Source organism: Capricornis sumatraensis, chromosome 6, assembly GCF_032405125.1.
Source record: "Capricornis sumatraensis isolate serow.1 chromosome 6, serow.2, whole genome shotgun sequence".
In the NCBI taxonomy this organism is placed as follows: Eukaryota; Metazoa; Chordata; class Mammalia; order Artiodactyla; family Bovidae; genus Capricornis; species Capricornis sumatraensis.
In genome coordinates this window covers 98,049,938-98,073,247 of record NC_091074.1, presented here as the reverse complement: position 1 = coordinate 98,073,247, position 23,310 = coordinate 98,049,938, and the positions used below count along the sequence as shown (strand labels likewise).

General features: G+C 42.9%; 1 protein-coding gene across 1 annotated transcript in view; it reads right to left on the bottom strand.

The window, feature by feature from the left end:
- Positions 1 to 23,310, bottom strand: part of SHC3 (SHC adaptor protein 3) — a 181,509-nt gene that overhangs the window by 64,456 nt on the left and 93,743 nt on the right. Inside the window, exons 3-5 of the mRNA XM_068974421.1 lie at positions 12,897 to 12,960; positions 10,189 to 10,308; positions 6,552 to 6,605 (exon numbers count right to left, since the gene is read on the bottom strand). Coding sequence (XP_068830522.1) covers positions 6,552 to 6,605; positions 10,189 to 10,308; positions 12,897 to 12,960 — 238 coding nt within the window. The remainder of the gene's footprint in view (positions 1 to 6,551; positions 6,606 to 10,188; positions 10,309 to 12,896; positions 12,961 to 23,310) is intronic.

Below are 23,310 nucleotides of genomic sequence, written 5' to 3'. Positions count from 1 at the left end.
AATTCCCAAACCAGGGATCAAACCTGCATTGGCAGGCCAATTCTCAACCACTGGACCACCAGCAGTGGCCACAGGTCTGGAAAAGTTCAGTTTTCATCCTAATCCCTAAGAAAGGCAATGCCAAAGTATGCTCAAACTACCGCACAATTGCACTCATCTCACTCTCTAGTAAAGTAATGCTCAAATTTCGCCAAGCCAGGCTTCAACAATATGCGAACTGTGAACTTCCAGATGTTCAAGCTGAATTTAGAAAAGGCAGAGGAACCAGAGATCAAATTGCCAACATCTGCTGGATCATCAAAAAAGCAAGAGAGTTCTCTGGAAAACATCCATTTCTGCTTTATTGACTATGCCAAAGCCTTTGACTGTGTGGATCACAATAAGCTGTGGAAAATTCTGAAAGAGATGGGAATACTAGACCGCTTGACCTGCCTCTTGAGAAATATGTATGCAGGTCAGGAAGCAACAATTAGAACTGGGCAACAGACTGGTTTCAAATAGGGAAAGGAGTACATCAAGGCTGTATATTGTCACCCTGCTTATTTAACTTATATACAGGGAACATCATGAGAAATGCTGGACTGGATGAAGCACAAGCTGGAATCAAGATTGATGGGAGAAATATCAATAACCTCAGATATGCAGATGACACCACCCTTATGGCAGAAAGTGAAGAAGAACTAAAGAGCCTCTTGATGAAAGTGAAAGAAGAGAGTGAAAAAAGTTGGATTAAAGAACAACATTCAGAAAACTAAGATCATAGCATCTGGCCCCATCACTTCATGGCAAGATGGAGAAACAATGGAAACAGTGGCAGACTTTATTTTGGGGGCTCCAAAATCACTGCAGATGGTGACTGCAGCCATGAAATTAGAAGATGCTTACTCCCTGGGAGAAAAGTTATGACCAACCTAGATAGCATATTCAAAAGCAGAGATGTTACTTTGTCAACAAAGGTTTGTCTAGCCAAGGCTATGGTTTTTCCAGTAGTCATGTATGGGTGTGAGAGTTGGACTATCAAGAAAGCTAAGCACTGAAGAATTGATCCTTTTGAACTGTGGTGTTGGAGAAGACTCTTGAGAGTCCCTTGGACTGCAAGGAGATCCAACCAGTCCATCCTAAAGGAGATCAGTCCTAGGTGTTCATTGGAAGGACTGATGCTGAAGCTGAAACTCCAATACTTTGGCCACCTGATATGAAGAACGGACTCATTTGAAAAGACCCTGATTCTGGGAAAGATTGAAGGAGGGAGGAGAAGGGGACAACAGAGGATGAGATGGTTGGATGGCATCACTGAGTCAATGGACATGAGTTTGGGTAAATTCCAGGAGTTGGTGATGGACAGGGAGGCCTGGCGTGCCGCAGTCGATGGGGTCACAAAGAGTCAGACATACCTGAGCAACTGTACTGAACTGAATTGGAGCACCAACGAAATCGCATCTCTGAATTCTTCAAAGCAAAAGAAAGACTTTGCGGCAAAGTTGATATTTTCAACATTCAAAACATTCTCAAGGCAGGGGGTCAACTGGTAAAGTTCTCCCCATGACTGCTGGTATTTCCCCAATGTGATGGCTTCAGAGGACTCCAAGGTTATTTGCTTTTTGGGTTTTTTTTTTTTTTCAGCATTTGCAAGACTGTCATGAGTTCCTTCATTGTGATTCTCTGTGGGCAGAGAAGACAACCCTTTCTCTTCCTACAGCACTCCAGAAAACCCTCCAGTGTGAGGGGGAAAAGGGGAAAGTGGGCGTGGGGGTGGAGGATGCCGTGGTACGATCATCCATGGCAGGGAGTTCATGGTTCAAGGTGTTTTTCCAAACATCACTCCCCAGAACTCACAACCACTCACTAAAAAAGGAGAGACCTTCCAGCAGCTCTTGATATATTGGACTGCTAGCCTGGGGTCATTCTCCAGCATGCAGCCTGGCTAAGCTGTTTCCTCTTTCTGCGCAGACCACTCTCCTTTGGTATATTCACAGACTGACCAGGCAATTAGAGTGGGAGACCCACAGTCGACACAGCTTCCTGTTTCAACAGGGAAGATCTGCTCAGAATCTGAAGCTATTTGGCAAAAATAAGGATTGTATGTAGCTTGTAATCATAGACACCTTTCTGGGTGCAAGAGATGTGAATGTCAGAAGTGACCCTAGAAAGCACTTAGTGTTTCTCAACCTGAGATCCGTGGAACGCTGGGTTTGGGCAGGCATATTCTCCAGCTTTTGAGATATCTCAAAATCTCTTTTATGGTTTATATTTATACCAGAATCTCTTTTATGGTTTCCTTTCCATGAGAATCTTAAAGTTAATACAAGAAAATGCGGGATCATTTGACCAACTGTGTCATCAAGCTCTGCATGCAGTTTCAGTGCCAAGATTTTCAGTGGGGTTTCCAACATTCTGGGTGCCACATTTTTTAAAGAATTAGAGAGAAAAGAACAAGCAGACTAGATGGCTTTGCCCCACCTGAAGCAATTTAATGTCACTTTTGTACGCAATGATGTATGACTGAAGTGTTTACTTGAATAGAAGAAATTAGTGGAAAGAGTGAGTCATCCGACGCCTGTGATAGTACAGTTGCTGCCCTCAAAAGCACCATGGTGGCCAGTTTTAGAGTCACATTGGGAGCAGAGATTTAGTTTCAGCAAAACTTTATGCGTCACAGTAAATTAATTTTACTTTGAATGTTGTCGAGTCTTACTGTGTTTATTTGCACTTCCAAGTTTGATGGGGATTTACAGTTCAATAAAAGATGTAAACAAAAGGAGTCTACACATAATTTATTTTTGCACATATTTTGATAACAAAATTAGAGTCCACACTTCTGGCATATACAAGGAAATTCTTCTATTTCAATCCTTACTCCAGTCTGAGAAATGCTCTGCTGGCTCCAAGCTAGGGAAGGAAGACGAGGCAATATCACTCAGCTGATCAGTGGTTACGCCAAAGACACAGCCTTTCTGATGCCAAAAATGATGCACTTCTTCTGGCACAGTAGGGAAGTGTATTGCTATTCAAAACAATGCTATTGACATCACCCAGTCATACAGTGAGCACTCTAAGTTCCAAAGATGGGGCTGCCAAGTGCTTATTCTGTATTTATACATGTGTCTTCTCACTCCCAAGCTTTTCTGAGCTCAACCATTATTCTGGCATTCTTTTAGTGATCTTTTAAAACTGCTAATAATAGTAGATTTTTATCTTACTCATCTTATTCTTATAATGAATAAGAATAAGACAATTATAATGAATAAGAATAAGACAAATACTGTCTTATTCCAGTCTGTCTTATTTGACATTTCAAAACACCATATTCTTACCCAGTAAACTGAGGCACAAAGCAAAAATTGACACATACTTAGCATCAGAACAAGGAAGAGAAATAAGAATTGTTAGTTTTATTTGAAACATCTACCAATTGTAATGGTTACAAATAAATTTGGAATGGGAACTCAAGCACAAGGTGATATGCAGTTGAATTGCTTGAAATTAGAAAGTAACTAGGTTTCCTATCCCCTAGATTCATAACATTTTTTATATCAGAAAAAACATTAAAAGTTATGAATTACTTTAGGGGTCACTGAAATGTTTCCTTTTTTAAGAAGAGGTGATGATGAAAAATTAAAATAGTTCACAGACCTTAGTGCATCCTGGATAAGAAAAAATAATTTCAACCCAGGACAATGTATTTAACCTTCCATTGCCCATCTTTGCACCTCCTCTCATAACATCATCATGAAGATGAGGTTTGAGACAAGTTCTTGAAAGGAGATGTTGATGCGGGTGTTCAGTGTTTCTGCATCTTATTTTTCAAACTTCCAAATTTAAGAAACTGGTTCCAAGCATTACATTAGGCAAGAAGTAGACAGCCAGTGCAGAATAATTACACCTGGTTACAGATGTAAATATAGGTATGTGTGCAAAATAATCAGACCTGGCTACAGATGTAAGTCGGAGAAGGAGATGGCACCCCACTCCAGTACTCTTGCCTGGAAAATCCCATGGGCGGAGGAGACTGGTAGGCTACAGTCCATGGGGTCGCACAGAGTCAGACACGACTGAGGGACTTCACTTTCACTTTTCACTTTCATGTACTGGAGAAGGAAATGGCGACCCACTGCAGTGTTCTTGCCTGGAGAATCCCTGGGACGGGGGTGCCTGGCGGGCTGCCGTCTATGGGGTCGCACAGAGTCGGACACGACTGAAGTGACGCAGCAGCACAGATGTAAGTATAGACATGTGTATATGTCTCATGTATGTGTGGCACAGGTAGAGAATAAGTGTCTGACCATGTTTTGCTGTAATCTTCTGAAGTGCTCCTTGGATGGGCTTGATTATGGAAGACTTCCACTTTCTAAATGTACATCTCAATGAGATATTTCATTTTGCAGTGGATCGTAAGAAATCAAAGGATTGAAAAGAAAATAAAGGAAGGGAAGGAAAGGAAAAAAGAAGAGGAAAGCATCCTGGAAGACTTCTGAAGATTAGACCCTAAGTATGAAATAGGGCTAAAGCCAGTGAAACCCACTGAATAAGATGTTTAAATAATGCTTTGGTCATTCTGTGACATTTTCAGTTCAGTTCAGTCACTCAGTCATGTCCAACCCTTTGCGACCCTATGGACCACAGCACGCCAGGCCTCCCTGTCCATCACCAACTCCTGGAATTTACTCAAACTCATGTCCATTGAGTTGATGAAGACATCCAACCATCTCATCCTCTGTTGTCCCCTTCTCCTCCCTCCTTCAATCTTTCCCAGAATCAGGGTCTTTTCAAATGAGTCCGTTCTTCATATCAGGTGGCCAAAGTATTGGAGTTTCAGCTTCAGCATCAGTCCTTCCAAAGAACACCCAGGACTGATCTCCTTTAGGATGGACTGGTTGGATCTCCTTGCAGTCCAAGGGACTCTCAAGAGTCTTCTCCAACACCACAGTTCAAAAGCATCAATTCTTTGATGCTTAGCTTTCTTAATAGTCCAACTCTCACACCCATACATGACTACTGGGAAAACCATAGCTTTGACTAGACGTACCTTTGTTGGCAAAGTAATGTCTCTGCTTTTGAATATGCTGTCTAGGTTGGTCATAACTTTTCTCCCAAGGAGTAAGCACCTTTTAATTTCATGGCTACAGTCACCATCTGCAGTGATTTTGGAGCCCAAAAAAATAGTCTCTCACTGTTTCCCTGTCTATTTGCCATGAAGTGATGGGACCAGATGCCATGATCTTAGTTTTCTGAATGTTGAGTTTTAAGCCAATTTTTCACTCTCCTCTTTCACTTTCATCAAGAGGCTCTTTAGTTCTTCTTCACTTTCTGCCATAAGGGTGACATTTTAGCAGAGGTTTAAGGGCAAAGAGCCATCTGCAGGGTGGCCAAGTCCCTCTCCTGCCAGTGCTCTTGGTTCAGGCGTCTCCCTGTCTCAGACCCTTGAGCCTGTACCTCCCCAGCAGGAGCATCTGAATGATGCTGGGGAGATGGGAGTGATATCTCCCCGGAAGCTGCAGCAGGTGGGGGAGAGAACAGCAGGCACAGACTTTCCTGTAGCGAATATATTCAATGTCATGATTACACTCTCCTTTGGAAATGTAAGACTGGAACCAGCAGAAGAAATCATTCCCTTGATTTGGCTTTCAATGTGCCAACAGCAGTTTTACAATCAGGCTACCCAGGTAGGAGTGTGGAAGAAAGGAATATGAGTTAAACATGGAGTCTGGGAAAAATCCCCTTTCCCGGCTAGAAATAGACAAGGTCCCTGGCCTTGAGATAAGAAGTAATTAATATAATGCACTGATTACTCAGGCTATCTTGGACCAGTAAGCCTTACATAAAATCTGAACACTGCCTACCAACAATTTGATAAAATAATACAAACAACAATAAGGATAACAAAAATACTGTCCTGCCTGAGGAGGGAGTGGTTTTCCTGACACTGAAACTGAATGCTAGCCTTGTATCGTAGATTTCCTGACCATATGTGGGGAGCAAATTCCCTAGTTATGCCACCTTCTTAATAAAAGAAGCAACAAAAACTGGAACATTCTCCTATTCTCTGTCCTCTCTCTCCACAACTCCTTCCCTGTTGGCAAAACAAATCATTAAAAGATGACAGTGTTAAATTTGGAGAGAAAAATACCAATTTCACATATTTATGAATAAGTCAGAGTAAGTAAATTCACAGCCTTTGAATAAACTTAAAATCCCCAAATGGAGAACTCCGGGGAAGAGCCAAGAGGAAAACATCAACGAAGCAGGGCCGGCAGAGTCAGGCGCACAGCGGCCACTTTGAAAACTAGGGAGCTATGTCACTGTCCCTTAAGAAAGCCGCTGCTTCAGAGACTTTGGACAGCTTTTGACTAACAAAATGAAATCTAATAGTAGGTCGTTGCCATGGGTCACCCCTAAAAAAAATGATAGGAAGAGCTTACGGAATGGAAGCAGAAATAGCTGGTATCACAGTTAAATTTCCTTACAGGGTTCTAAGAGGCATGCTTTTGAAGCAGGGTCCCTTTTCAGCAACTCTGACAAAAACAAGCAAAAACAACACCAGGGGTACTTACCGGGTCTCCCCCGGAGGCAAACGAGATGGACTGCATGTGATGATTGGCTATAATCTGCCAGGCCGAAAACAAGAAACAAAGATGTACTGTTAGTATCCTTCCCATGTCTTGGAAAACAAACTGTTTGTTGGCAGACAATACAAATCAATAAGGTTTCCTGAAAACTGGTAAAATTGGTACCCAGTGAAAAGAACAATTATAAAAGTAGTAATAATAGATCACCTCAAGTGAAATTTCACAGCATATCAACTGTTCATTCAACTACTTTGCCAGAATTATCTCATTTATGTCTCACAGCAGCCCTGTGACGTAAGTAACTATTGCAATCCCATCTTACAGATGAAGAGCCTGAGGCCCCCAGGGGCTAAGCAAGCAGTTGGCTCAAAGCTCTATAGCTAATAAAAGGCAGAGCTGAGACCTGAACACAGAGGGTCTTAATAACCATGCCTCTTTGAGAAGGAAGACGTCTCACCTACACACCAAAACTGTGCAGTTTTGAACACAGAGGGTCTTAATAACCATGCCTCTTTGAGAAGGAAGACGTCTCACCTACACACCAAAACTGTGCAGTTTGTTTCCAAAGACATATGGGGTCTAAAGACCCCATAGCTGGAGGGGAGGGGAATGTGGTTTTCCCCTGCTTCATCTGGTTTGTATCATGAGCACACGAATTAGCTTATATCCAAGATCACAATCAATGCCCTCTCCAGCACTCTTGCCATTGATCAATTTAAAACCCAGCAAGAATGTTCCAAGTTAATTTTAAAATGGGAAATTTCCATTAGCATTATCAACTGCAGCATACAGAGGAATTTAGTAGACACTGAGCAAATTAGAAGCTGCCCTAAATTTAAAAAGCTACATAAGTCTTCCCTGCTATTTTTATCCTTTTAAAGACAATGCAGTAACACTGAGGTAAATTTTCGGGGGTGGGAACAGCATTCTTGCCTCCAGCCCAGCATAACCAAGTTTGTTTCTGCACAGCCCCCTCAGGCGCTCACCAGCAGGCAGGCAGGCAGGCAGAATTCACAGAGCCATAATCCCACCATCCAAGGGATTTTTCCGATCGTGCGCCAGTAAAACTCAAAGCAAACCAATAACTGAATTACAAGATAAAATGAGATATTTTAAAATGCCTACTTCAGTTGTTGGCACTCACAAAACTACTCAGAATCTGGAAAAATCCTGAGCATATATATGAATAAAAACAATGAGTCCAGCTCTGTAGCCTGTACTCAAACCCAGCTGGATCAAACTAATGGTTGCCTTTTGCATCTGTTTCCTGCCTCTAGTCTAGGGGTAGGGGGCTCCCAGGGGACCAATGAGGACGTATCAGTCCCCAGATGATGACAAACTGTGACTTCTACAGTTGTTCATTTTTGCTTGTTAAATGTTTTAACTTTTTATTCCAAAGCAGCCCTAAAGCTGAGATTTGGAAATCAAAGATTTCAGAATAAAATGGACATCATATTTGGTCAACATGACCATTACTGTGTGATTTTATGTTGTCACTTTGGGTAGAGTAGAAATCGAAAAGGAGAGTAAGAAAATGAGAGCTAATTAACTAAAGGATGTGTTTTGCTCTGAGGGTGTTTCATCTTGTTTCTCCTCCTTGCAAGCTCTGCAGAGGAGAGCTAGCACTGCATTTCTGTTGTTTCTCTGGATTGGGAAGGGCAGGCCCACTCAAGCTCCTTCTCAGTCTGCTACAGCCAGGCCTAAACTCGGGAGAGGCTGAGGGATGTGAGCTCTGGCTCCTGCCACACCTTCCTCAGACTGTGCTCATGTCATCTACACTGGCATCTCCCAGGACTCTTGAGCCTAGCACTCCGTCCCAAGGGCAGGACGATGAGACCAGGACATACCCAACCAGCCCCCAACCCCAGGATGGGGAAGGCCAACCATTGTGACCTCATCCTTTCTGCTTTGAGAGTTTGCCTCTCTCTCTCATTTTCTTTTTTGAGGTGGGACACGAAGTATAAGGTGGAATTGCAAAGATCTCACAGAACTGAGGACCATGGCCTGAAGGTTCCTACAAACAAAAGATACAACAGTCACATGCAGTAAAAATGGAAGAGAACAGACTGCGGTTGCCGAGGGGGGAGAGGGCAGGAGGGAAACACTGGGAGTCGGGGATTAGCAAATCCAAACCATTATATAGAGAATGAATAAACAACACGCTCCTACACTATGGCACAGGGAACTATATTCAATATCATGTGATAAATCATAATGGAAAAGAATTTTTGAAAGAATATGTATATATAAATACATAAATAACTGAATCACTTTGCTGTACAATGGAAATTTACAAAACATTGTAAATCAACTATACTTCCATTTAAAAAAAAGAATGAAAGTGGGCATGTGAGGGAAACCCTGAGGAAACCTCATTAGCTTTCATGCGCAAGCGTGCTGCACCCCAAGTCACCACAGTGCTCAGCTAGAGGCAGCTCCAGAGAAAGGCTGAGACCATTGCATCTTTCTAATCTACCATGAGATGACTGGTTACCCATCCCTCAGAAGGGCCGATGAGAAGGAATTATCCATCAGTTGAGTGAGGACAAAGGAATGGAGTGAGAAGTGGCATCCAGTATGCCAAAGCACAGCCTAGGCATTACCTCTCATTTCTATGCCAGATCTAGAATTTACTTCAGCATCTGGGGTTGGGGGCAGGGATGAGGTGGTGTCCTATTCATCCTAAATGAAGCTGGGCAGGCTGCTTGCTTACCTGAGGGTGTGGAAATCAATAAATATGACTGTGTTTAGCAAGATGAAGTTAACCCTGGGCATCCCCGCTAACACACAGCAGAGTGGGGAAGTATGTCACTCAGAGGTCTGTGGATTGCCCAGCCTTCTCCATGGAGACACACCTGAATCCCAACTTACACGGCCACCAACAGAACCCCAGACTGAGCTGAGCGTGTTCACCTCCTTTGTTTCCTTTGGCTTTCAGAACCAAAGTTCTCTTGGTTCCAGGATAGCTACTCATACACCCATTTTCCCAGCTGAAGGAACTAACCGTCAAAGAAACTTAAATGACAGACTGTGGAAAAACCCAACTATCTTAACAGTCTTCCTCAGTAAGCTTCATCACCCCCACCTCAGTCAGCCAGGACCCCTCTACACTGGACGTTCCACAGATGCACCATGTCACATCAACTCCACGACAGTCTCAACTGTGAGAGCCTCCAAAATAACGACCCACTAAGAAATTAAGAATACTATCAATTAAACCACAGCATGTGACCATTTCAAAGATGATAAATGTGAAAATTAAATGTGGGCTGTAGAACCAATAAAATACAACGTAAGAGAAAACAAAATGGGGCAAAGGGACATCAATAGGAAACTTCTGCATATACAAATACACCTCTTTTTAACTCTAAGTAAGTCAGTGATTTCATGCATTTTCCTTCCCTCCCCCAACAAAAGAAGGTAATTCATAGCAAAATTCAAAAGACCTAATTCCAGCTATCACTCACTTGATGAACTTTAAAAGTGGCCAGAGTTTGTAGACTGGTGAAAGTTTATACAAATGTGTTTCACAGGGACCCAATAAAGCTGGAAATGGGAAGCCCTTTCAAACAGCCATGGTTTGGGGGTTCTGGGCAGGGCAGGGGCCTGGGTGCCTACAGACCTGTTTGGAGTCTGGCGTCCGCAGGTTCAGGCTGGCTGTGGAAATGGTCAGGGAAATGCTCATGCCTGCAAACTGGAGGTTGCTCTTGCCCAAGATGCTGGACAACATTTTGCTCGGAGGCTGTGAAATGAAAAAGCATTATTTTAGCTTTCCATTCTCAGGAGGCCGCACTGACAGGGCCCCATGCTGTTCCTCCAATCTCCACTATCCCCTCTCATCAGGCCCGCAAAGGCAATGTCACAGAAATGAGCTGGGAGGGTGAGATCTGACCCTAAAACATCAATTCTAGAGTATGCAGTATGCAAACTAAAACACCTAATATGCACACACTGAGATGAGGACCCTGCAGGAAGGTCAGAGGTGTCAGTACACCAGGCAGCTCATTTGGGGTGAGTCTCATGGGGGTCACTCCTAAGCCTCAGAAAAGCATCACAGGCCACAAGTTTTGCAGCCTCAGAAACTGGTTTCATCCCACCAGGAAACTACTCAGGACTAGACTAAATGGACCAGCTCTTGGGGCTGATGAACAGTCAAATGGTCCAGTTAAATCTGTTGGGTCTGGGGCCAGCACAAGGATGGACAGAACCAGTTCTGCTTCAACTGGTGCATAAAACAGTCGTCCAGAACTGTCCTTGGCACAGGGATCAACTGCGCCCCGCCACATCCTTCCTTTTCAGATTAGAACATGCCTTCTTCTAAGATGCCAATGCACACTAGCACTATTTTTGAATCCCCTGCCAGAGCTATTTAAAAACAGAGATGCCTAAGGCCCACCCAGGAGATTCTGATTAAGTATACCAGAGTGGAGCCTCAAAATAGAAATTGCTTCCCCTACTTTTGTCAAGAGGACCATGAGGGAATCCTGAGAACTGCTGGTCAAGTACCATGTGACTATAAAAGCATTCCTGTTTTCAAAATTCTGGAGCCTGCCTGGTCCTCTATGTCTCCCGTGGGCTGATTGAAACACAGGCTAGCACATCAAGCTGAGCCTTCATCCAAAATTATCTGTCTGAAATCCAGTTACTCTGTGGGTTCACAAATGTCTGCAAGCTGTGAAAACAGAGCTGACCCGCAGCCCTGGAAGCAGCGGAGGCAATAACACAACGTGCCCCAGAACCTCAGCCTTGGGACAGACTCGAAGATAAGGATGCATGCACTCCCCACCATTCAGTCCAGGCTTGGAAAATTCCAGATCGTGGGTATTTAATTATGCATATACTTTCACTTTTTACTTTCATTCATTGGGGAAGGAAATGGCAACCCACTCCAGGGTTCTTGCCTGGAGAATCCCAGGGACAGGGGAGCCTGGTGGGCTGCCATCTATGGGGTGGCACAGAGTCGGACACGACTGAGGTGACTTGGCAGCACCAGCAGGCACTTAAGGAAAGAGTTTTTCTATGTTTTCTCTTAATCAAGTTTTTTTTTTTTTTTTTTTTTTTTTCCTTTCTGGTCCAACCACCTTCAGGATGAAAAAAAGGTCAAGGAATTAAAAGTGCAACCCCTGAAGTCAGGCGGCCTGAGCTTGAGCTCAGCTCCACCATCTTCTTGCATTGTAAGTTCCCATCCCTGTACCTCAGTTTCTATCATCTGTAAAATGGGGATATCCAGTGGTATTCTAGAGCTGGTTTGTTCTAGCTAAAGAAAGCCAATTATTAATTTTTTCGGAGTCTTATGAGCTGGTCACAAAGAGTCGGACATGACTGAGTGACTGAACAACAATAACGAGCTGGTCATTAAAAGGAGCTGCTACTTAAAATTAATTTATGTAGACTTACAATTAAATCGATGACATTTCAAAAACAAGCAATAAATACTCAAAACTCATCACTTCCTAATTGTTGCTGCATTAGCTATTATGTATTAGCTGTGCTGTTCAGGTTGGTGACTCAGCGGTAAAGCATCCACCTACCAGTACAGGAGATGCAGGAGACTCGGGTTCAATCCCTGAGTCAGGAAGATCCCCTAGAGGAGGAAATGGCACCCCACTGCAGTATTCTTGCCTGGAAAATTCCACGGACCTAGGAACCTGGCAGGCTACAGGGCATGGGGTCACAAAGAGTTAGACATGACCAAGAGATTGAGTATGCATGCCCATGCTGCATTACATGTAGCAGGGATGCTGTGTAACAGTGACCTAGAACACACTTCTTCCCAACTCTCCTTTAGGCATATCAGGTTAGAGCTTGAAATAGGCCATAGTGGAGCATTTACACCATGGAAACTGGCAAACAAGACAAATTTAGTGCTTCTCAGTCTCCATCTCCAGCCCCAAGAGCCTGTTGCTCAACTTTTACCAGCACACCCCTGAGGGCATCAACCACAAAGAGTTGCTCTAATGAAATTAATTAATGTACAGAAAAGCCGAGAAGAGCATCTGGCCCTGGTTTACAGGGCTTTAGGCATAGACCTGGGGTGTTTACTTTGGCAACCCTGTTAATTAGTCTTGATAGCTAACTATCCTCATCGACCATATGGCAAAGAGGGAAACTAAGCTCTTTTTGTTTTTAAAAGTGACAAAAGTCATTGTCACTGTAAGTTACCCCCTTTAAACCAACAGATGACTCTTGGTTCCCCGCTGCTCAGCAAAAAAAAAAAAAAAAAAGTGACAAGAGCCAGGCCATGGGAAAGAGGAACTGAACAATGTACGTGATTAAAGATACTGCATGGTGACAGAGACACAGGTAGACACAGAGCTGGGAGGACGGTACCTTTCTCTTCCTGAAGGCTCCCTTGGATCCAGGGACAGCTTCACAAACCCGGCTGATGGCTTCCCTAAGAGGACAGGAAGAGAGATCCATTTTTTCACATCCATCAGGATTACATAACTCAGATTGTCTACATGTACAAAAAACAAAACGAAAAATCCACCAGCAGTGCATCTTAAAACCTCTGACTTCCAGTATCATAGTTCTGTCTGTTGCAATGGCCATTTCCTAAGGCTGTGATATGTATCAATACTGCACTTGCTTTTTTCTTTTTCAACATTTGGTTAAGATTCCATTTTAGAAAATCAGTGCCGTGAAGCGCTGAAGTGTACTTTTCTGGATGTTCTCTCCATGGCTGTGGTCATGGCACAAGGCCCAATTCTAATCAAGCACTGCTATTGATCAAGATCCTTCTGAAGTGAGTCAGAATGTAATTAAAAGAAATTCAGTCCTCTGAGTGCTATTCCCAGCTTCTGCAGTTACTAAATATCATAAAATCAAGAGAGTTTTGAAAGAGGAGAGGAACTCCGGGGGTATACAAATGAGCCAGAAATGAGGCTCTGTACAGGCATTTCTAGAGTAGCTACAATGTGCTGGGCACAGTCCTGAGGAAGGAGACAAGGAACATAGGTACCAAGGGGGACTGACAGGAGGACCAGCTGCAGAGCGTCTGACCCACAGGCCTGTCCAGGGCAGGAGGCATGAAGCAGTGTGTGCATACTCAGTCATGTCCAATTCTTTGCAACCCTGTGGACTGTAGCCTGCCACATTCCTCTGTCCATAGGATTTTCCAGGCAGGAATACTAGAATGGATTGCCATGCCCTCCTCCAGGGGATCTTCCTGACCTGGGGATCGAACGCATGTCTCCTGCATTGCAGCCAGATTCTTTACCACTGAGCCACCCAGGGCACTCACAGGAGCAGTGGGTGGGTGCAAAAGTAAGATCAGGTGGAGGCTGCTATAGCCCAGATACTGGAAGCTGGGGAGAACATGGCTCTGACGGGTGCTTGAAAGCATGTGTAGCAAAAATTTTGTGACTCAGCCTCCATGAGAAATGATGAGTGATATGCCAAGTGAGGCCTCAAAGTCAGGAGCCCCCAAAAGAGCTGGGTTAACTTCTAACTCCCACATGGAAAAGGACAAAATAGTAAAAGAACATAAAAAAATAATAAATAGGAATTTGGAGACACATTGAATAATAAAGAAGATAATAGGTCCTCAGTGACATTTCACAAACTTTTTCAGCTGAATACTTCTTGTAATTATTTCTATCATCTACAAAAATTATTACTGTCACAATAGAATGCTTTCAAGAGAAATATGACCTTGTCAAATTAAGCAAGAGACTATTAAGATAAGCTTTACATTTGCCATTCAACTCACTGTAGAGAAAAGAGAAATACTATTCTAAAAGTTCAGATGCCATAAAAACTGTAGACAATGAATCATCATGATGCATAAAAAGTTTATTTGAAAGAAATAAATTTTTTGATGTTTATCCTTAGTCATTTATTTTAAAATACTATTATTCTAAAAGTGGTTCTATCAAAATGATCATCCAAAATATTTTCTAAAGGTAAACACCTTATTGAATAGAGTCGAGTCATTTCTCTAGAGAAACATGCATTTTTTTTAAAGTTACTATATTTTATCTGTTTAATTTTTTAGAAGTTTGATGCCTGTCTGCATTGTGTGTGTTCTATTAAATGATATATTTAGCTGAGCAAAGCAGTTCAGTCTCTGATAGTCCCAGCAGGCTAGAAAGACATTATTTGGTAAAAAGTTTCCAGTTAGTCATTTTTTAAATACCCCTAGTAAGCATCGGATTTCTTTTCCCTTCCACCAGTATGCAAGAGGAAAACAACTGGTCTTGGATCACAGGTTTCAAAAAAGAAATGTCAAATGTCTAATTTAGTATATAGCTTCAGTTCAGTTCAGTTCAGTCACTCAGTCGTGTCCAACACTTTGCAACCCCATGAATCACAGCATGCCAGGCCTCCCTGTCCATCACCAATTCCCGGAATTTACTCAAACTCATGTGCATTGAGTCGGTGATGCCATCCAGCCATCTCATCCTCTGCCCCCTTCTCCTCCTGCCCCCAATCCCTCCCAGCATCAGGGTCTTTTCCAGTGAGTCAATTCTTCACATGAGGTGGCCAAAGTATTGGAGTTTTAGCTTCAGCATCAGTCCTTCCAATGAACACCCAGGACTGATCTCCTTTAGAATGGACTGGTTGGATCTCCTTGCAGTCCAAGGGACTCTCCAGAGTCTTCTCCAACACCACAGTTCTAAAGCATCAATTCTTTGGTGCTCAGCTTTCTTTATAGTCCAGCTCTCACATCCATACATGACCACTGGAAAAACATTAGCCTTGACTAGACGGACCTTTGTTGGCAAAGTAATATCTCTGCTTTTCAATATGCTATCTAGGTTGGTCATAACTTCCCTTCCAAGGAGTAAGCATCTTTTCATTTCATGGCTGTATATAGCTTAGACATCATCAAATGTCCCATGTAGTCAAGCCATGAAGCTTGAGCAACAGGCCTTGCTACCTATGTATCACTTTGGGAGGTGGAAAAGACCAGTGAGCATTAAGAATGGGATTGTGGTGAAAATGTTGCAAATACTAAACATGGTCTATCAAACAAATCCCATTATATCTATTCCTCCCATAGAGAGATAAGCAACCATCTCAGGGCATGTTCAGAGATTCAATCTTTTGGCCTTAAACTTTGCAAATGTAAGACATTCTAGAAATGTTTCAGAGTTCATGGACTCAGGGAAGTCCTAGGTATCCCCCTTGTGAGCCAGCTTTTAGAATCCCCAAGGAGGTTTGCAAACCAAGCTGCTTTTCAGAAAAATGCTCTGCTTTCATCATTGGCAGAAACTTGTTTCTAATGACCATATTCCTAATAAGTGTGAATTCTCGTTTCAGTCAGGTTGATGGTATCCATTTCTGTTTGAAATAGAAATGTGACATAACTATTAATAAGTGCAATAGTTAGATGACTGAAATTAGCTTGAACTTCAAAGTCTAATTTCAATGTAACAATTTTTATTGTCCCTCCTTACTCCCTAGCAGAGTGCCTCTTGGTGATCAGTACTATTTCAATTGGTTCATTTAGCAATCATTATTTAGCCTTTGTATAAGTCCATTTAATCCTAGTTTGAGCTTCCAGTTGTGCTTTTGCCCTGTTTTTAATAATGGAAATTGCATCCTAACATTCTGTCCAGCGAGATCCCATTTTGGTAAGTCAATAATGACCTTGGAGTTCAGTTAATATGAAAATGGAATGTTTGGCACCTCCAGAGTCATCTGAGAGTACAATTACTGGCTTCAATAGCCAGCGCCAGATGCTAATCCTTACTTTCTCATGATTTTACCACCGTCCCTTTTTCAGTCTAAAATTCTCATTGTTAGAGCCAGTACCCTTGAGATTTAATAGCTTTTTCATTGGAATACAGTACTAGATCCTTTGAAATCATGCAGCATCGCCTTATTCCCTACTCACAATCTCATTGCTGCCCACCCAGTCTCCCCAAACACACACACACACACACACACACACACACACACACACACACACACACATTTTATAGACTAAAACAATAAAAAGAAGAAAAACAGGACATCTGGGTTATTTCTACACTTATCACTCTTATTCTAGCGGGTTGGGTGTGCAACAAACACACACATCTAATCACAAATTGCGATCCATTTCATGAAGAGACAAAAAGTAGAGGTATGTAGAATGTGTAGATAAGTAGAATCTGCCACCCTCAAATATGCCTCTCTGGTGTAAGGATCATTTTGAGCTGAAGGCAACTGAGAAGAAGCAGATACAAGAAAAGCTCCCTGCACTTCCCCTATTTGCCTAAAATTAGGACATGAATTTTCAAAGGTATTTCTTTCTCCTCTCTACCAGGAAGGACACCTGAAGGCAATGCTACACGTGTGTGTTAGTCGCTCAGTCAGGTCCGACTCTTTGTGACCCAATGGACTGTAGCTGATGGCCTGTCCATGGAATTCTCCAGGCAAGAATATTGGAGTGGGCTGTGATTTCCTCCTCCAGGGATCTTCCTGACTCAGGGATCAAACCTGGGTCTCCTGCACTGCAGGCAGATTCTTTACCCTCTGAGCCACCAGGGAAGCCGGAGACAATACTAGACCTTGATCAACTAAGAAATGCACCAGCGGAATCTGCATAACAAACCTTGTTACAAACTCTTATCTTCCATTAGTTTCCCCATGCATTTTGTCTTCCCACAATCTGTCACCCCTAGAAATGCAGTCTTTTTCCTTGTGCCTTGTCAATTCTGTACAGATCTATTCTTCAATTAAGATGCAAGCCCAAGTTCTAAGCGCTTCTTTGTGTTACTCAATGCTGAGTGTGCATATGCACTGCATGCTTTAAGCAACAGTTCACCTTTCTCTCATTAATCTGTCTTCTGTTAGTCTAATTTTAGGTTCCCAGGCAAAGAACATAGGAGACTAGAGCACAAAAGTTTTTTCCTCCCCTACAGAATAAATGTGGTAATGCATATCAGTTGAGGGGAAAAGTTACTCAGTGGGGGGCATTTAAGTGCCTGGGTAACCATCTAGGGAAAAGCAAGTTAAGTTCCTATCTTATATTTATATAAGTTTGCAAATAGATCCTAGGTGGATCACAAATTTAATTTGTTTGTGATGAAACCATAAGAGTACTAAAAGAAAACAATATCATAAAACTTCATGCACAAGAAAAAATGGCAACATTTCACAATCAAAGGGATAACTGTCCTAATATAAGTCAATAAGGAAAACATCAAAAACCCAATGGAAAATGGGTAAAAGATAAGAACAAAGAGTTCACACAGGAAATAAATGGCTCTTGAAAATATGACAAGATTCTCATCTTACCATAGTAAGAATACAAATTAAAGCCTATACTAAAAATCAACTTTCACAGTCAAAGATTTAAGCTTGATAAGACTTTGTAGGTAAAGTACCTGCATCAGTAACAGTGTGTAAGTTGGTATAGCTTCTGTGGGAGCAGACTGCTCATATCCCTGACAAAACAAAAGATGCATAGACCTTTCATCCAGCACTTCTACCTTCAGGAATGCATCCTCTAAATACACTCAGAAACAGACAGAAGACTTACACACAGCACCACTGATTGCAGCAAAGTCTTTAACATGCTGATGGGAAACAATGTCTATCATGGGACCAGTTCAACAAATTATGGTACCTCCATTAAATGAACTATCAATAGTGTTGTTGATGGTGCCCTCTCCACTCTCACCTCCCTATTCCTCCTCAGCTTTCTCCAAGTCACTCTTGTTCACACTAACTGTCCCTGCAAAGTTGCCAACACCCTCCCTGGCACCAAACTGACAGGTGATCTCCTATTCTCACTTCCTTGATACACTGCCTTTTCTTGACTTCTTGCTTCCACACTCTTCTGACATGCTCCGCCCTCTTGAGTGTTTCTGGTCAATTTCTCACCCTCTCCATGACTCTGTCTCTAAATCGTAGAGAGCCCCAGGGATCTATTCAGCTTAGCTCCTCTCTGTCCTCTGTATAACCTGGACAAGTAGATGGTGCAACCTGAGAACAAATTTACTGCCCAAACATCTTCTGTCTAAATCCACTCCTTCCTGGCTCTGGATGAAGCCCTTGGGCACACCCCACATCTGGTCAACTCACTTCCGGACAAGAAAATGTCCTCAGTCACTTACAACTGACTCCATTTTCCTATTTCCAGTGATTGAAAATGTTTAGTCCCAGTGTAACGGTGAAAGCCTGGAACATCATTTAAAGTTGGAGCTCTTCTCCCTCTGTTAGTTAATACGCCTGGAGCCCAAAACCTTCTGGCGGCCAAGGAAGGAGGTGCCTCCCGTCCTCTGGACACAGCTGGGATGGGGTCTGGGGATGCATACAAAGAAGTCAGGGAGCACTGAGGGACACTGTCAGCCCTGGGTCTGGGCCCTCAGGCCAGGACTGAGGTTTGCAGCAGACTCCTCTCATTGCTTCTTATGCAGAATAAGAAATGCTGGATTGAATGAAGCACAAGCTGGAATCAAGATTGCCAGGAGAAATACCAACAATCTCAGATATGCAGATGACACCACCCTTATGGCAGAAAGTAGAGAACTTAAGAGCCTCTTGATGAAAGTGAAAGAGGAGAGTGAAAAAGTCAGCTTAAAACTCAACATTCAGAAAACTAAGATCATGGCATCCAATCCCATCACTTCATGGCTAATAGATGGGGAAACAGTGTCAGACTTTATTTTGGGGGGCCTCCAAAATCACTGCAGATGCTGACTGCAGCCATGAAATTAAAAGACACGTGCCCCTTGAAAAAAAAAGCTATGACCAACCTAGACAGCATATTAAAAAGCAGAGACATTACCTTGCCAACAAAGGTCCGTCTAGTCAAAGCTATGGTTTTTCCAGTAGTCATGTATGGATGTGAAAGTTGAACCATAAAGCAGGCTGAGCACCAAAGAATTAGTGCTTTTGAACTGTGGTGTTGGAGAAGACTCTTGAGAGTCCCTTGGACTGCAAGGAGATCCAATCAGTCAATCCTAAAGGAAATCAGTCCCTAATATCCATTGGAAGGACTGATGCTGAAGCTGAAACTCCAATACTTTGGCCACCTGATGCAAAGAACTGACTCATTTGAAAAGAACCCAATGCTGGGAAAGATTGAAGGTGGGAGGAGAGGGGGATGACAGAGGATGAGATGATTGGATGGCATCACTGATTCAATGGACATGAGTTTGAGTAAACTCTCAGAGAGGGAGATGGACAGGGAGGCCTGACATGCTGCAGTCCATGGGGTCACAAAGAGTTGGACATGACTGAAGGTCTGAACTGAACTGAACTTGCTTCTTTGACAGCTCCTTCCCCCTCTCCCAGGAATAGTTGAATGCCTGTGCTATGAAATAGATAATGTCCATCCTTCAACTAATCACACACCTGCCTCTCCTAGCATCACACCCATGGAGTAGCTCCAGCCTGTTGCTGCTGACACGACCTCATTCTTCAGCTGAATGCTTTCTAGCATGGGTTCAGTGGGCTCATGACCCATTAGGGTGCACAGCACCTCCTGTGCACAGCACCTTCTATCAGCTACAGGTAGTTTCTCTCCAAACACATTTCCTCCTGCTTAAGGTCTCAACGTTGCAATTCTGTTGATCCACTGGGCTGCCCGAGCTCCCAGTGACACATGCCAAAGTCTGTATCATTTTCTCAAAGCCCATCACTGTGTCTAAAGCAAGAGGAAACCATCTGGCCCCTCCCACATTAGCAGCGTAGAGACCACAAGACCCAGGACTCTAGCCAGAGAAATCCTCTCCATAATTCCCAACACCATTCATTATGCCTTCTGGGTGAGTATTGGGAAGACAGCAGCAAAGTAGTTTCCATAGCCATCTGTGGTGATCCCACACCTTAGCCCTCCAGGAGTGCTGGAGCCATGCCCTGCCTGGACCTCTGCTAAACAAAGGCAGAGTCCAATTTTACTCTGTGTTTACCTCTACCTATTTCTGTCCTAAGGTGTCTTATTATCTCTAGCTCCAAATGCCTCATTTGTCTTCATCTACAGCTTTAATCTTTCCCAGGATGTTGGTACCAGGATTTTAGAGACCATTACCACATTCAGTTGCTATCTCCAGCTCATTGTCTAAAGTTTTCTCAGACTTGTTTTCAAACAAAGCCTTGATTGTCCCTACCAAAAGCATTCCTTTCTGGTCTTCCCATAGCAGAAAGCAGGACCATGGTCCAGAGAGCTACCCCCACCCCACACCCAGGAGCTGTCCTTGGTCCTCCGGTGCCACACCCACACCAAATCCATCAGAGCTCTGACCACCGTGGAGAAGCAAGACAGTCTACCCTCTCAAGAAACCTACAGAGCAGAGGAGGAGACCAGCGACTCATGGAATACTCCAGAGAAAGCAGTAGCCAGAGCACGTGCACTGTCAACTGCCAGAAGGCAATTCTGTCTTTCAGAGAAGCAAAAGGCAGGTACACTTTGTCCACAGAGAGGCCTCCATGCTAAAGGAGCTGGAGGCCAGGGGTGGTAGAAGATCTCAGGAGAAAATACAGATTGGAAATGGGATCAGAGAAGCATGACATGATGGAAAGATAAGGAGCAGCCTCAGGGAACAGTGGATGGTCTGGGAAACAGCAGACTGGGTCAGATCTGCAGAGGGCTGGGAGAAAGAAACAGATGGGTTTAGACTTCAGACCCAGGTCCAAGAAGCATTCAGAGGTGCTCTGAGGAGTGACAAACAGAGGCCTTTTAAATAGGGCTGATATTGGCCATTATCAAAAAATCTACAAACAATAAATGCTGGAGAGGGTGTGGAGAAAAGGGAACCCTCTTGCACTTTTGGTGGGAATGTAAATTGATACAGCCGCTATGGAGAACAATATGGAGAGATACCATATGACCCAGAAATCCCACTACGGGGCATATAACCAGAGAAACCATAATTTAGAAAGATACATGCACCCCAATATTCATTGCAGCACTATTTACAATAGCAGGTACATGGAAGCAACCTTAGAGTCCATCAACAGAGAAATGGGTAAAGAAAATGTGGTACATATACAACGGAGTATTACTCAGCCTAAAATAGGAATAAAATTGAGTCATTTATAGAAACATGGATGGACCTTGAGACTGTCGTACAGAGTGGAATAAGTCAGAAAGAGAAAACAAATATTGTGTATTAACAAGTATTTGTGGAATCTAGAAAAATGGTATAGATGATCTGATTTGAAAAACAGAAAGAAAGACACAGACATAAGGAACAAACATATGGACACCAAAGCAGGAAGGAAGGGGTGGGATTAATTGGGAGATTGGAATTTCCATACATATACTATTGATACTATGTATAAAAAAGATAACTAATGAGAATCTATTGTACAGCTTAGGTAACTCTACTCAATGCTCTGTAGTGACCTAAATGGGAAGAAAATCCAAAAAAGAGGGGATATATGTATATGTAGAGCTGATTCATTTTCCTGTAAAATAGGAATTAACTCAACATTGTAAACCAACTGCCCGCCAAAAAATAAAATTATTTAAGAAAGAAGTAGGGTTGATATGATAGAAATAAAACTGAATGGACATTAACCTAGCAGCAGTATGCTAGAGAGAGAGGACTGAGAAACAGCAGGTGGGGAGACCAGCCCAGGCCTCTGTGCTGAGAACGACGAGAAAAAGAGGTGCATTTGGAGAAGAAAACCCAGCAGGCCTGCCTGATAGTGGTGAGTAGAGCTAAGGGTGGGGCCATAGACAGCTCCTTCTCACTGTTTGGATGGCTTCTCCTTCCCCCAAAGACGCTTGAAAGTGGCCCATTCTCTCCATCATGAAGCCATGAGACAGGCAGGCAAGGTGTGAGAGCCAACACTCAGCAAGGATGGGACCAGGAGCCTATTAGTCAGGCTTAGAGGGGACATGGGTGCTCAAAATGCCAGGAGGAGTACTGAGAGCAGATGGCTTCTTCCTAGCCTCATCCATGCAGATGGATGGAAATTTCCCAACACCTACAATCTAAAGTATCATACAAGATTAAACACAATGTTAGGCATCAAAAATACCCCAAACTTAATTTGTCAAAAGGAATTTCACCACAACAGGTCAAAAACGCTCAAGTTTTCCAACAATAGGTAGGTTTCAAGCAGAAACAGAGCCATGAGTTTTGAAATCTCTGTACCGCTGGAAGAATCACTGAGATACCAAAGCAAGTTCCCCAACTGTCACAGTTTTACCGTCAACTCTGCCATTGTTATCCCAACATTCCCAATGTTTGTGATTTGCCCCAGACACACGTACACAGTAGGTGTCAATAAATACTGGTTGCTGATTACTAAACAGATACAAAAACTAGTATCCTATAATTTCTCATTTAAAATAAAAGCCCAACAGAAAAGTAGAAAAGACATTCCTTAAGCACCTTGATATCTCCAAAAGGAAACATAAACCCTTGAGATTGCTAAAAATATCTGAACCAAAGAAAAAAGCTCCCTGAGACAATATTAAACCTAATATTCTTAATGGCTTAAATAACAAAAGTCTGCTCAAGATCACTGGTGGTGGTCACAGACATCTCAGGCTGAGAGTTCACAGACTTGCTTTATTTATTCTTAGGAGTACTTCCACTGAATTTTTTTTTCCACATTAACATTCTAATTGATGAGTTAGAAAAAGTGCTCCCAATTCAACTGCTTCAAGATGCTGATAAGCCAATCAAAGAGAAAGGTAGACCTCATAATTGCTCTGTTTGGACAGGCGCAAGTTTATAAAAAGCTAAGTTCAAAGGTAATCAGGATGAGTCCACGACCCACATTGAGCTGCAGGCAAGGCAGTCCCATTTCCCTCGGAATGCCAGCCACCAAGAGGTTAAATGGGGCTGCC